The sequence below is a fragment of the Genypterus blacodes genome, unplaced genomic scaffold (genome assembly GCF_046128005.1).
Source record: "Genypterus blacodes isolate CSIRO-AG114 ecotype Tasmania unplaced genomic scaffold, CSIRO-AGI_Gbla_v1 ptg000120l_1, whole genome shotgun sequence".
In the NCBI taxonomy this organism is placed as follows: Eukaryota; Metazoa; Chordata; class Actinopteri; order Ophidiiformes; family Ophidiidae; genus Genypterus; species Genypterus blacodes.
The window spans coordinates 2,612,369-2,626,529 of record NW_027466923.1 but is presented as its reverse complement, the minus strand read 5'-3'; the positions used below and the strand labels follow the sequence as shown (position 1 = coordinate 2,626,529).

Genomic DNA, 14,161 nt, shown 5'->3' with positions numbered 1-14,161 from the left:
TTTCAATATGTCAGGATTTTATACAGACCGGACTTTAAAAACAAGCGATGCAAACTGTCTGCATTTCATCGCCCTGGTAAAGATGAGCTGTGATTGGATAACACATCAATTATGTAGGGATTGTAGCCAACTTTGTGCCATTTCCAACAGTCAGGAACCGTCAGTGTTTCCTACCCTGGAGGCAGAAATGTAGAACAATGAGGATTTCACCTCAACTCATGTGTGCTGTGTGAACTAAATGATGGTCTACAACATTTAGAGTGATAGAAAAGTGTTGAAATGCTTTGTTTTCCACAGCCGCAGGAGGAAAAGTGAGTGAGTGAGTGTCTTCTTTCTGCTCTATCGTCCTCTGGACTCGGTTCCCTGTGACAGTAACTTATTTGTTAACCGGGGCGAACTTCCCCAATATTTATTACTCGTGTATATACTTCTAGGACCATTGTAGGTCAGGCTACATTATCCACAGAACAGAATCATCTAAATGGTCATTCTTTACTCAAATACCAAGGTAAGAAGGGCTTATTGGATACCTGACCAGTCGGGACCAGGCCCCAGGCCCCAGGCCCCAGGCCCCAGGCCCCAGGCCCCAGACTCCAGAGCTCTGATTCTCCAGGATTCATGTCATCACGCTTTCAGAAGAGATGTTTTTTTGTTCTCTCATGGTTGCTGGTTTGGTGCTTTTAAAATCGGTGCTCAACAACCAAAACCAACCTCAACGTGAGCGTCAGATTGTCACGGTGGCTCGACACAGAAAATGGAATGAAGGATCTTTGCCTCGTTTTTATTCCAGCAGTTTTGATTGTAAATCTTTGCTCGATGACTCAGTGCGTCTCAGTGAATGTGGAGGTTCAGTCTTTTCTTAATCTACAGAAACAAAAGAGAAATCTGTGCCACACATGAATGACATCATACGTTTGTGACACCTTAACAGCTGAACACAAACCTAAAGGTCCTTAGTTGTACTGAAAGCTCACTTCTGATTGGTTCATCTCTTCTCTAACATGTTTACATCAACATGGAACTGATTTTTACTTTTCCCACCTATAAACCCCCCTTAGTCATATCCACCCACACAAGGCTAGCCACTTGGGTCTGTAAGAGACAGTGCCTAACATGTCGTTTTCTCTCAGCGTGCACATCGGTGCTGCAGCAAAGGAGAGCAGAATCCGGTTTTTCACTTTTAAAAAGGTTCCAACACGGAGCCCTCAATGAAATAAAGAACATGGAAATCTGTATCAGACATCCTCTTTAAAACAGTCAGTACGTTTACATGCACAATATACTGATTCTTTAGTTTGTATCTACTGTGATTAAGGCAAAGATATGAGTCAGATATCTTAGTATGAATCGGATGCCATTGTTCATATACATGATGTGTTGAGTTTAAGAGAAGGGGTCCGACAAGTGAATACACACATGCGATGGTGGCTTATTCGGATCATTTCTACATGCATGAATCAACTGATTTATTATTGCATAATCTAGATTTGTTACTTGGAGATGATTTGTGTGGATCTGTGCTGGTTTCAGTCTGATGATGATGATGATGGTGTTTATATCTTCTCGGTCTCTCGGCCGGGATCCTATGTTTCCATCTCTTCCTCTTCTCTCTGTATCTTCCTCTGTTGCGCCAACCACCCGCACGTCCTTCATACCAAAACCATACACCTCTTTAGTCTTCCTCCATTCATGTCCACACCATTTCAATCTCACCTCTCTCTCCTGTCCATCCTTGTCACTCCCAATGCAAATCTTATCAGCTTGTTTATATGACGATCGCCCTAATCAGAGTATAATCAAAGTCTTAACATGCATGTAAAACGTACTGATTGTTTACATGAAGACATTTGTGGTATCGGTGGAAGTAAAACTCAAATCTGAAACTCCTGCTCATTCTGTCACCGGTCAACTGATGATGTCATTATTTCTCCTTTGACAGTAAGAATTTGAGCTTTTTGTTTTCTGAACATTGATGTATGTTAACCTCGATGACATGATGCCAACTCACGCAACACAAACAGTATTTATTCAACCTCTGTGCATGTGTAAAGTAAAAGAAAACAAATTCAAATGCCGCCACTTCCCATTCTCGATTGTATTTCCTTTGTGAGAAAACTACTTCTTCTTCTTCCTTGTGTCATTGTAGCTTTATTGTCATATTGTTTTTGACGTTCCGTGTCTAAACACTGCTGAGGAAGGTTTGTAAAGGATTTATTTATACTTTCCCCAGAAGAGGAATTGTGAGACAACCACTGACCTGCAGAGCTTCATGTTTACCACTTCTTACCATGTCTGTCATTTCAGGGCCTCACACAGTTTGATGTGTTGTTTTTTGTTACGATGAATTGTGCGGGGGGGGGGGGAGAAAAAATTGATCCGTAAGTTAAATGTTCATAAATGTTGACAGAATCTGATATTTGTCCTCTCCTCTCAGTTTGTACATACGATGTGTTCATTGAAATTTATGTACAGTCTTTTTGTAATAAACAGCTCATGGAAACTTTGAACAGATGTCTGTATCTGATATTCCAAACATATTTAAAATTGATGTTAGAATAGAAAGTTGCCATCAAGATCCTCTTTTTGCACCTAAGGCCAAACTACAACACACTTGGAACTCTAGATTAAAAGCTATAACTGACAGATTGTGCAGTTTGGTTCAGAATAACAGAGTCTCAAAGCTGTGATTGCCCAGGAGGAAGAGGGATGAAGTCAGGGGGAAGATCATCCTCGTCATCTCTGGTGGTTTTGGGTGAAACTCGATCATCGTTCTGTTGGATCTGAAGGGAGCGGTGATCGGATCTGACTGCAAAGACAAAATAGCCATAATAACAATAACATGTCCTCCATTGTTGTTGTTTAGAAAAGAAAGTCATTGAAGATCGTCACACAGTGCAATATGTAAGGAGGCCAAACTCAATAAGAAGTCTCTTAAATTCTCCTAGAATTAAACTCCAGAACATTCCAAACACTGATGTGAGCTTGTACTGACCTTGGTTTGCAGTAGGATGTGTGGATGGTTTTGATGCGCAGGCTAGTTTCAGTGCATCTTGGTAGTTGTGATACAGGACAGTCCCATACTGAAACACACACACACACACATTTCAATTTGGGGTAAAGTTTCATGCAATGTAAGAATTAGAAAGCTTGTTTCTAGGGAGGAAGATAGAAAGGCAGGATGTAACCATTAGATTAAGGGTAAAATCCAGGATCAGTAGGTTTATTTCAGATGTGTGTAGATGTGCGTATCCTTGTATCCAAGTGTGTATCCATATATCTGACCTTGGCTACTCTGATGGAGTTTACCCAGAGAGAAAGCGTGTGTTCATCCTCACAGCACAGGAAGTGGATGTGCTGTGAGTCTTTCTGGATGCAGGGATGCTGGGGAAATAACAAACAGAAAGTTAGAGTGCAGTACCGACATGAGCCACCAGAGAGCGGAAAAACGAAGCTTAGGAGTCAGACACGTTTGTCGATCAGGAATGCTATGGATATTTAATAGATTCTTTTGAAGACTCACAGGGGATTTTTCATTCTGATTGGTTGTTTATTTTGAGTAATTACAGGAATTATGAGAACTCCAGAGGGAGGAAGCCATGTATATTATATTAATTTCTTAAGTAACTCCACCCTTTTCATTGTCTGCCCACAGGGAGGTGCAGACAATGACCTCCATGACCCCTGCAAGAGTCAGGGAGCCACATGGGAGGCTCATCTCATCTCCATAAAATACAGACGGTAGCTTTAACTGTATTTTCCAACCTGTGCTTGTTCAACGTTCAACCACACAGATGTGACCCTGGATGCCTTTGCCCCACCTATCCACTCACACACATGCACACACACTCACAGTCCACCAGTCACCCCTCCAGTCTCCGCTCAGACCTGCATCTGCACCAAATTAAAAACCTGCTATGTGATAAAGTCCCACCAAAAGGAGACACTATTATCTGTTCAGACCATCATGTTGAGCTCCAGTTCGGTTCACATGGGCTGAATTTGCTCATGTCTTTACTGTATAAATCAATCTCTCACTCTGGTTTGCTATTCTTGGAAATGTAATCGCCGAGCTGAATGGAACGGGTAGTGGAGTACGCTACAGAACATTTTGACATGTTTATTTTGATTTTAAATGATCATTTATATGCACCGTCCCTGTTAAATTAATTGGTCAGAAAGCAAACTTCTTCATTTTCTTGAGCAGTCTAGAGAAGAACCATACATCAGGACTCTGTCACTTAACAAAACATGACTCCATATACAAGCTTGAATGTCTATGATTTGCAATACAAAAATGTTTGAGTATGAAGAGTATGGGTGTGTGTTTGGGTCGGTGAGTGTGTGTGGAATCATGGGTATAGAGAATGTAAGCAAACCCTCATGGTAAATAATATAAATTATGATTGATAAGAAAAAATTAAGTCTACAATGAATCACTTTACTGCAGTACTGTCATTGTACCTTCAGGATGAAGCAGAAGTTGGTGGGGGCTTTGTATTTTTGTTTATAATTCTCCGTTGTGTAGATGTTGACCTTTTCAAAGTGGACAAAGCAGGCGAGGTCACTGCACAACTGCTGGACAGAGAGAAGAAGCAAATAATCCAACACACGTGGTTCATATGGAACATATTCACTGCTTCATACAACGTCAGGCTAACTGGAGTATTTATACATGTGGGGAATAGAAAGCGGCTGTGTGCTCAGCAGAGCTCTTACAGGGGACACAAGTGTAAATTTTGTTGTTTGTGAAACGATACTTGAGATTGATGCCTGTAGAAATTGATCCAATATGACATCGTGTCAGGGAAAGCATAGGTGGATCCATGTGATTTTAGAACATTGTAAGTAATAAGAGCACATAAATAAGTGAATTTCCCTTTCAATCCTTTAGTTTCCTCTTTAATTCAAATATTGCCATGGTACAAAAACTGACCAAGACATCTTGAATGTAATATAACGACAGATTTTCTAACATTTTTCTTAAAGTTACATGGGGAAGCCAAACTGAAATGCTGTTTTCTGCCATTCAAGAACCACAATAAATTAGATTAGAATTTGCCTGTATGCTCTGTTGGACATAAATGCATGCTATGTGTATGTGTGGCTGTTTGTGTGCTCGAGAGAAAGAGAAAAGGGGAACAAATTGATTTTCTTAATCAGATTGCATGGTGAGCTAAATGTTAATATTAGACCATCAATATTTTAAACAAAGGGCACAATCAAAGTGCATTTGAGTGCACCAGTTAGTTTTTCTCCCTTAAGGCAGCTTAACATCCATCTCCATTTTTGAAACAGAAGAACATTGTGGTCAGATTATAAACAACATTGATCACATAAAATAATCTTCGGTTCCACATTTAACTTACCAAACCACATTATTTAAGTTTATATCTTTCCTCCATTTCCATTTCCTTAAAGGTTTATTTTTAATGGGAAGATACACACTGCAGTGTTACTGACCTCCATCTCTTTCCCTCCTCACTTCTGACCATTCCCTCTTTGTTTTCTATTTGTTATGCTTATATTCTTTTGCAGGAGAACACCAATTCTTTTGTTTCTCTCTTAAATTTTGGTATTTGCTTTCTGCCATCTCAGCCATCTGTCCTTGGCCTCAGAAGATTCCTGCAGCTCAATAATGTTTGAGATCTGCACATCTGCTGTGCACAGTTTCCCTTCTTTCTCCTTTCCTTCCCAGAATATTTTTCTCTGTTGTTCTTGCCGTTTTTTTTAGTTCTTGCTGGAACGTTTCGGTACCCTTAGAGATCCAAATTTGAATTCTCTCTAACAGTAGCGAGGACTCATTTCACTTTGTCCATCTTCATTTTTGTCCAGCTCTCTTTTCTTCCATCTCAGCATTTGACAGCTGCACTGCTTGGTTATTCGCACAATCCCAGCTCTTTAACAGCTCTCTCTTTCACATTTCCTCTTAACTTATGACTTCACACATCCTTGCCAGTAGGATCATCAAGGACTATTGATTTACTGTATCTGGACCAGACTGCATCTTTTGATGGTCTTTCATAGGATACACATGTACCATTTTTTTCATTAAGAGCGGTGTTTCAGTTTTTTAAGCGGACCAAAACACTGACAAATGCCTTGCAATGTAAAATACAGGGATCTAGATCTGCCTAAACATTTCAACCCACTAAAGAGGTTTCTAAATGTTATTTGAGTTATTTATGAAGTGAAAAAAATCAAACCAATATGCAGGTACCACAATGCCAAACACATCTGGTGATATATTTAATGTCTCAACTATTGACATTGATCTGAATGGTGCACCTTAGATGTATTGTTACTCCAGCATATGTATATAATATGGATTAAACGTGAGCACAGTGTTCACAGACACATACCTTTGTCTTTCCTTTGGGTACATAGTAAATGCCTGAGGCTCTAAGAAGGAAGTACCGTTCCTTCCAAACCCTTTTCCCATCTTCCTTTAGGTACAGCAGCCCCTCAAGGTCAGGAACGATCAGTGCAGAGCCCTCAAAACTTTCCTGGAGGACAGAGATTACTTGTATTAAATTACTTCCTTCACTTAAACACAACCATCAAAACAGACTGACCCATAGGTATTACAACATAGGACAATAACCACCAGTGGGCAGAAATGTGCAGCTTACAAACACCTACATTACACCCGTTTCACAATTTGACAAATTAATCAGAAAGAAGTTGATTAGGCATTGGACTAGGATGTGTGTGGGCGTCTCCAGCTCATGCAGAGTGCCAGCTGGCCTTTCTGACTTTCAAGTCATAAGATGTGACACTTCTTTGTGTGAAAATAAATCATCGAAAAGATGAACTATGTCACAACCACTCAAATGTTTCCCTCCATTTGAAAGACTGACAACTCTCAACATGTGAATCCCAACAATGATGTGTCCTTGCTTGCATCCAGGAAACGATGAACCTAACCAGCAGCGATTATCAAGTTGTTTGGTTGTTGGTATAACTGATCAAGGGGACTTCCAGGTTCCTTGGAATAAAGACTACAGCCAGACAGCGATGATGATGATGCAGCCCACAGCAAACAGATGGGATAGATAGAGGGAAAGCTGTGTTGGGTTAGTCTTTACTGTGAATGTTCTAGACTTATTTCTGCAGGCCTGTCTTAAATGTGATGATGAATTCCAGAATGAGCGTGAAATATGTAGACAGTTTAAAAGTCATATTCATCAATTGTTGTATCAACATGTTAAGACACTGTCAAACAATTAAACAAGTTAACAAAAAGTCCCCTTGTGGACTGCAAACACAGTAAGTAATCAGTCATTTAATGTCAGTATAATGTCAGTGTGTGGGCTCAGTAACTGACCTTCAGTACCAGTTTTTTGGTCATGTCTGTGATCCTCTGCAAACACGTATTTGGATTTTTCCACATGTAAAATACCTGTAAGTTGAAAAAAAACACGCAGGGTCTAACTGATGAGTCAACATATCAAGTATAAACAAATGAATGAAAGCTTGTATTTCCCATCACCTGAGGGTCTTTGAACAGCACATATTTCTCAGGTCTTGACAGAAAATTGATTTTGTTTTCACTGTCTCGTGTCCACGCAGACAGAGACTCCACAAAATACTCATGGTCCTCAAGGATCCTTGCTGAAAATGTGAGAAACCAAGAAAGCAGAAAGTTTACATCCAGATTTAATGTTAAATACGTGTGTTTACATGCATGTTCTGTAATGATTGTACAGTGACGTGTTTTGGGGGCATATTTGTGCTTGTGTGTCTCACCAGTCTGTAGCGCGGGGTTGGTCTCACACAGGCTCCAGTCGACACTGCAGTCACAGTGTGTTTTCTCAAACAGTTTGTCCAAAACCTCTCTGACCGTCTGTCTCTCATCCACCATCAGTGTCTTGGAGCTGCCATCGCTCAACAGCACCTTTACTATCAACTAGAAGGGGCAGATTTAACCCATACTTAAGTAAGTTCCCAGTACGCTGCAGGGACGTTTTTGGACATATTATAGACAACAAGATATCAAAATGAAAACTCGACTTAACCTTTCTCACTTTGGCTTCTCTCAGCTTCTCCAGAGCCAATTTAATTTTGTCTGCCTTTGTCTGGATTTCATTCTGGAAGCATATGAGAAGGCAATCAATTTTATTTATGTTGATGAAATTCTGACTGTGTCATTATGATCAGTGATCATTCCTGGTTTACCATCTGCAGGGCGGAGGATTCAGCCACAGCTGCTGGTTCAGGTCTCTGGGATGATGCATTGTGCTGATCTTTGAAATCGCTGCCCTGTTGTTCTACAGGGAGACTCTCCTCTGATGTGGTGGATTTTGATCCCAGGTCAGCCACAAGAGCATCCAGGTCATGATCCTCTAGTTCATTCAGAGACTCTGTGCAGAATATGGTTTAACCTGCTGTTACCATATCTTTGTATGCTGATGACACACTTATGTTCTTTTCCAAAACAAAGACAAGAACGACTTTAAACTGAAAACTGCCACTCTTCAATGTCAAATTTATTAACAATTTGCACACAAGATCTTTGCCTGACAAAGGTAAGCTGCTCTGTTTTCATAGAGCCTGCGGACATAGACTCATGGAGGCCTCCTGTTGGTGTTAGTACAGCCCAGCCATTAGGTTGTGGTGCAGTTGGCCAATCAGAACAGAGAGAACATCACTCACCATTCAGGTCTGTGAAGCCAATGGACAGGGGGCCATCTCCAGGATCCATTTCTGACAGCTCAACTGCATGATCCAGACTCTGTGTGGAGGTCATAATAACGTAATCACATCCCAGCAGGACTCCTAACCTGCACTGACCACTTCACTCTACTGACCCTGTGCTGCTTCCTGAACCTGCTTGTTTGGTTTCCTGCACTTTATCATACTCTGATTTCAAGCTGTACCTATAATGGAGAACACATTGCGTCCCGTTTATATTGGGATAACAATTCTAAGTCTGTTCCTGAAGAGAAACTGATTTATGTTGCAGTCTCATTTTTCTTAGGAAAAGGCAGTAAGTCCAAACCAAATGGCACAAACATTTCTCTGAGCAAAACATCTCTGGTAAAACTCAGCTACAATCAAATACGAACATTATGCAGCTGCATGTCACGGAGGAAACACGATTATATCAAAGCTTAATCAATAAGGTGCTGTATGTAAGACCCTACAGCCTTAATCTTGCTGTAAACAGTGTCTGGGCAAAGTGCCAGCCTGTACATAAAAGGAGGCCTGTCTACCTGCAGTTGACCCTGAGGAATATGAGTGAAAACATGAACGCTCATGGTGCAGCTGATGATAAAATGCCACCTCCAAGCTTCATTTGGCAGCAATAAGAAACCCTCTGCTCCGTCTGCTTGGCCCCAGGCAGAGAAAAAGCCCAACCAAGGCGGTAATTGGAAAAACTTCAAATCCCTTTGTTTAACTTGGAGAGGAAGAATACTTTAATGAAAGTGGGAGTTTTTCCAACGTAAATAATATTTGGTGGTGTGGTGTTACCCTGATAATGTTACAAGAGGAAGGATGCAAATTGTTTGATGAATAGATGTGACTCCTACTGTTTTATCAGCGAGATGATTAGTTGCTATTTCAAAACCATTCTTTTTTCTTAAAGGAGACATGCCTCTGGTAGGATCCTATGGTCCTTTCGTTCTCTTATCTGCTGTGACAGACAGAGAAGCCTCCCGTTTGTACCAATTTCCCTGTTTCTGAAAGTCTTCACTGCAGAAGTAGTACAGTGTAATGAAATATATGTTTGCACTCAGTGGGAACAGCCGTGCTACAGAAAGTAATCAATCTTCCTGCACGTATCGTTTTTCTTGGCAAACCAAAGTGCTATGATGAGCAGCTTATGTGCACTTAAGGAAATCTCTAGTGAGTCCAATGCAGATGTGATGACATCACCATCTCAGCCTTGATTTACATTTTTCTTCATGATAATCCATTTCAAAACAAAGGCATGTGTAATCAGCTAATGTGCAGATTACTGATTCTGGCTCACATCCCTCACGTTTTGAATAGTAATGTACAAGGAGAGCACAAGAATTTCAACTCATCTGGTCGTGTTTTATGAAAGAATGTCTCAAAACAAGGAATTGATGCTTGCTATCTTGCGGATCTTGTTGCCAGATTAGATTTGTGATTGATTATGGGGTACATGGGTACATTATGGGTATATGTACAGTATGTATGGCATCTTTAAAAAATTCACCTGAGTGAGAAGGTCCATCTCTCCCAGTAGGTCAGTGAACTCAGCATCTATGTCCATCTAGAAACAGGACAAGGATTTTAGTAGAAGAAGAAAAGAAGAAAAACAACATGTCAGTGGATTTGCGGAATTGTCAAGATTTCGATAACCAAAATACTGTTGTATTGGATTTTAAAAGAGGGAAATGTAAGACAAATTGAATGATAAGTTAATTACAAGAATGACTTTTAGACCATTAAGGGTTAAAGAAAACACACAGTGCAGAAGATAGCAAAGTGTGAGGTTGCAGTGATGGGAACTGAAACTGTGTCATTTCAGCTGAGTTTCAGTTTCTGTCAAAGTCCATCACTTGAACAGTTTGTCTTACAGAAATCTAAAGTCAGTTGAGAGTCCATAGCAATGGGCATTCTGATGTTATGGAAATAGAAGGCCAAGCTGTGCTTAATCAACACCCCCAAAGAAGCAGGAATGCGATCCCTGTTCTGAAATGTTCAAAGTTACGAGCAGAAGTGTTTGCACACTATGTGAAGCCTGCATAAAGTGACAGGTTAAAATGGCTTCCATCCTCCATGAACTGTGAAGTCACACAGGCTGGTTTTATTAAACTCCAACAAACCCATTATAATGGTTAGAGGCTGTTTGTAGGGTATAGAAAACTACAGAGAACGCTTTAATAGAGCCGTGGCAGCTGGCAAACAAACCTCATGGAGTTAAGACCTGAATCATTCTGGTCCATGTCTTTCCTCCAATCTTACAAACTGATTCACTGCAGTATGTCACTTTTTAAGACTTTATTGTGTGTAATTTGCAAAAATCCTCATTCCATCCTGATAGGAATCCATGGAAATCTATAAATTGAGTTTTTGATAACTCAAAGGAAAGCAAATGTAAGTCAGAATAGAAAAAAGATGTTTCTGCCTGCTACTCTTAGTTCTGTCGCTCTGAAGTTATAATTCAAACAAATAACCCTGGATGGTGGGAGGTTCTTGTTTTATCCCCCACACTGGCTCTCATTTATCTCCATTTCCTCTAAAGTGAAATCGCTCAAAGATATCTGTGAAGGTTCTGAGTCATCCAGGTCATGGTATCCAAGGAAACTTGTTCAAAGATAATTCACATCAGATCTTCTGCATTAGCAAATAATAATCCCTGTTTGTGAAGATTAAAGATTTTCATCCAGCAATGTGTTCAGATCCTCTGTGTGTGAGTTTGTCCATATGGAGACAGGATCTCGCCCAGAATCTCGCCAGCTTTAAGGTCAAAAATATGTCTTTGATGTGGAGCGGCTCAGAGTGAAGAATGAGCTCTGTCCTCCCTGCCAGCTCTGTGAAACCATCGCTGTGTGGGCTTATCAATAAGAACACACATCAACGATCAATTATTCTGCTTGTTTCACATGTATGAGGAGAGAAAAACATCTTTGCTTGCTTCTAAAAACTCCACACCCTCTTGCTCTGTGGCTCTGTATCAAGGCTTTGTTTGTAGTTGACAGATTTGCCGTCCTGTCATATAAATGATTTCATTCTCACAGAGCAACTAAATCAAAATGACTTTAGCCTCCAGATGGTTTGAAGTATACAGTTTATCTTTACCCACAATATGTGGCTCAGTGTGTGAATATCCTGGGTGTCTGTTTCTTCATCTTCCTCACAGCTGCTTGTCGTGATAGACTGGTGTTTGTTTACAGTTTAAGAAGTCATAAATCATATTGTTTTCATTTTGTTTTACTGCTGTTTGATTGTAAAGCAGCTCAGTGATGTCATTCATTTATCACATTCCAAATGTCATAATGTTTAGTTTGATTCCTGCAGTGCATGCTGGGAGGACGTGTGACCCTTAGTAAAAATAAACCATTGGTAAAACACTCTGTGATACATACATTCATTTGCATACATATGCTCATTTCCTGTTTTCATGTTTTCTGTCGTGTTGTTCTGCTTTTTGTTTACTGACTTAATTTCCTTTATTATTCCATTTTCATCTTTTCTTATTGTGTCTTATGTCAAGCAAAGATAAATGATGATAAAAGCTAAACAGACTTTGGCTGCTCTGAGGTCACTGTGCTGGGTGAATAAATATCCAGGAAGTTAAAACGTGTGTGAATGTAAATATCTGAGCATCATATAGACGTTTGTTTCTCTGTGCTTAGCTTTAAAGTCAAATATTTTACATTTTACAGATACATTCCAGCTGCAGATGCACAACAATCCTGACCCACATACACAACATCTGTGTGAACAGTGAGTGTGTGACTCTGCCCTGCTCTTTTCTGCTCTAACACTGTTACACACACACTCACACACATACACACACTCACTCCTGAAAGTCTCACTGTGTTTATGTTTAAACAGTAAACAGAGCATCCATTAAAGTGTAATGAGCTAAAAAAAAAAAGGGGAAGAGGAGAGAAGATGGCAGCGAGAGGAGAAGCTATTGTTTCCATATGAAAGTGAAAATTCAGGCTCAAGAAAATGAAGGTTGACTGTTACAGCGTTCTGCTGTGCATATGTGGACATAAATCCTCTCTCCTCTTTCTCTCACTTCTGTATCTACTGTTTAAAGGGGACATATCAGACATATTTCTTCTTTTTTGTTGTTTACGTTCTGTTTCCAAACCAATGCAATACTTCACCGCTTGCAGCAACAGTGTGCACATTGAGTGAAAACGTCCCTATCATATCGAAGTGCATCTTTTGACAATAGACAATAGTTGGCGCCACAAATCAGAGAGGAAAACTCAAATCTCAGTTCCTCTGCAGTATTTATTAGCAGTATATGATAGAAGTAGGTTGTAAGTGCAGTCTGAGGCGTCTGTCCATTAAAGCAGACATTACCCAACTGCATGTGTTTATGAAATCCCACGCTTGTTACATTGTCGCTGCCGTCGCCCACTGTGGGCTCACCCATCAACAAAATACGACCAACCGCTGAGAGACTGATGAGAGACAGGAAATCAAGTCCGAGCCAAAGCCTGAGCACAAAACGTGATTTACTGAGGCTTAATGCATGAAAGGGTTCAGAAAGCAGGGCCTGCTGAAAGTAAACCAACATGTTTTCTCTATTTCTTGTGGTGGAGAAAGCTTCTTACTGCTGCGTTTCTCCTAAACAAAGCTGATGTGACGCTACAACTATTTAACTCTTAAAGGAACCGACTGAAACTTTTCACCTCCAATATATGAAAGGATGAAGAACATAGAACCTGATCTCATCTTATATTATCTTATCTTCTCAAAGCTTAGGTTGGATGTTGTACCGAGCTTTATCTCATCTTGTCTTGACTCATCTTGTTATATTCTACATTGTTAGTCCAGTGTGTTCTTGTCTCAGGTAATGTTATTGAGGTTTATCTTGTCTTGTCATGTCTCATCTAGTTTAATCTTATCTTATTGTATCTTGTCTTTTCTTGTAATTATCTTCTTTTATCTTTACATCATCTTACATTACATTTTCCTGGCACCAGATTTGTGTGCAGCTATGTTATTAGACTGTTCAGAGATGTAATTAACCCATTTTATAGAACATACTGAATTCATATTAAGATCTCTGTCTGAGTTCTTACCTTGTCTGTCTCTACGTCAGCTGGAAGCATCATAAAAGTGTGTGTGGTCATCGTGCCTATCACTTTGTCACTTTATGCATTTGACATTTCCTTTTGTGGAAATGACACGAGCACTCAGCAATGCAAAAATAGGAAGTTGCTTGAAGTAGAGCAAAGTTTCTCTGTGGTATTCTGTTTTTTTAATAGCATCTCTAAGTGATGAATGGGTAACCATAGCGACTTTATTCATCGCCTGGACTTCAAAGAAAGGAAGTTCTTGTGTGGCCCAATTTAGTGAAACCCTGCTATCACCTGCTTTGATCGCTTGTGTGTGTGTGTGTGTGTGTGTGTGTGTGTGTGTGTGTGTGTGTGTGTGTGTGTGTGTGTGTGTGTGTGTGTGTGTGTGTATGTGCTTCAGTTCTTTAAAGGCTGCAACCTGTACT

At 40.1% G+C, this 14,161-nt stretch overlaps 1 protein-coding gene across 3 annotated transcripts; it reads right to left on the bottom strand.

Moving 5' to 3' along the window:
* Window positions 1–2,195: 2,195 nt before the first annotated feature.
* Window positions 2,196–13,854, bottom strand: LOC143010038 (amyloid beta A4 precursor protein-binding family B member 1-interacting protein-like). Of its 3 annotated transcripts, none has more exons than XM_076162162.1 (13): window positions 13,740–13,854; window positions 10,184–10,240; window positions 8,653–8,731; window positions 8,176–8,360; window positions 8,016–8,087; window positions 7,747–7,906; window positions 7,490–7,611; window positions 7,325–7,399; window positions 6,360–6,503; window positions 4,462–4,575; window positions 3,283–3,381; window positions 2,993–3,080; window positions 2,196–2,806 (listed from the first exon to the last, which is right to left on the bottom strand). In XM_076162162.1, exons 1-13 carry the CDS (start codon window positions 13,788–13,790, stop codon window positions 2,676–2,678), a joined length of 1,377 nt encoding a protein of 458 aa, XP_076018277.1. In that variant the 5' UTR covers window positions 13,791–13,854; the 3' UTR covers window positions 2,196–2,675. The 3 variants fall into 3 exon arrangements, with proteins under 3 accessions (XP_076018277.1, XP_076018278.1, XP_076018280.1); XM_076162163.1 differs by having other exon boundaries at window positions 4,462–4,572; XM_076162165.1 differs by having other exon boundaries at window positions 8,025–8,087.
* Window positions 13,855–14,161: the final 307 nt, after the last annotated feature.

Excerpts from the sequence above, each read along its gene's own strand:
- LOC143010038 (XM_076162162.1), bottom strand. The coding sequence starts at position 13,790 with ATGACCACACACACTTTTATGATGCTTCCAGCTGACGTAGAGACAGAC. Across the intron at positions 8,732-10,183 it reads AGATGGACCTTCTCACTCAG|AGTCTGGATCATGCAGTTGA; the intron begins GTGAATTTTTTA and ends ACCTCCACACAG. Across the intron at positions 6,504-7,324 it reads CCAAAAAACTGGTACTGAAG|GAAAGTTTTGAGGGCTCTGC; the intron begins GTCAGTTACTGA and ends TCTGTCCTCCAG.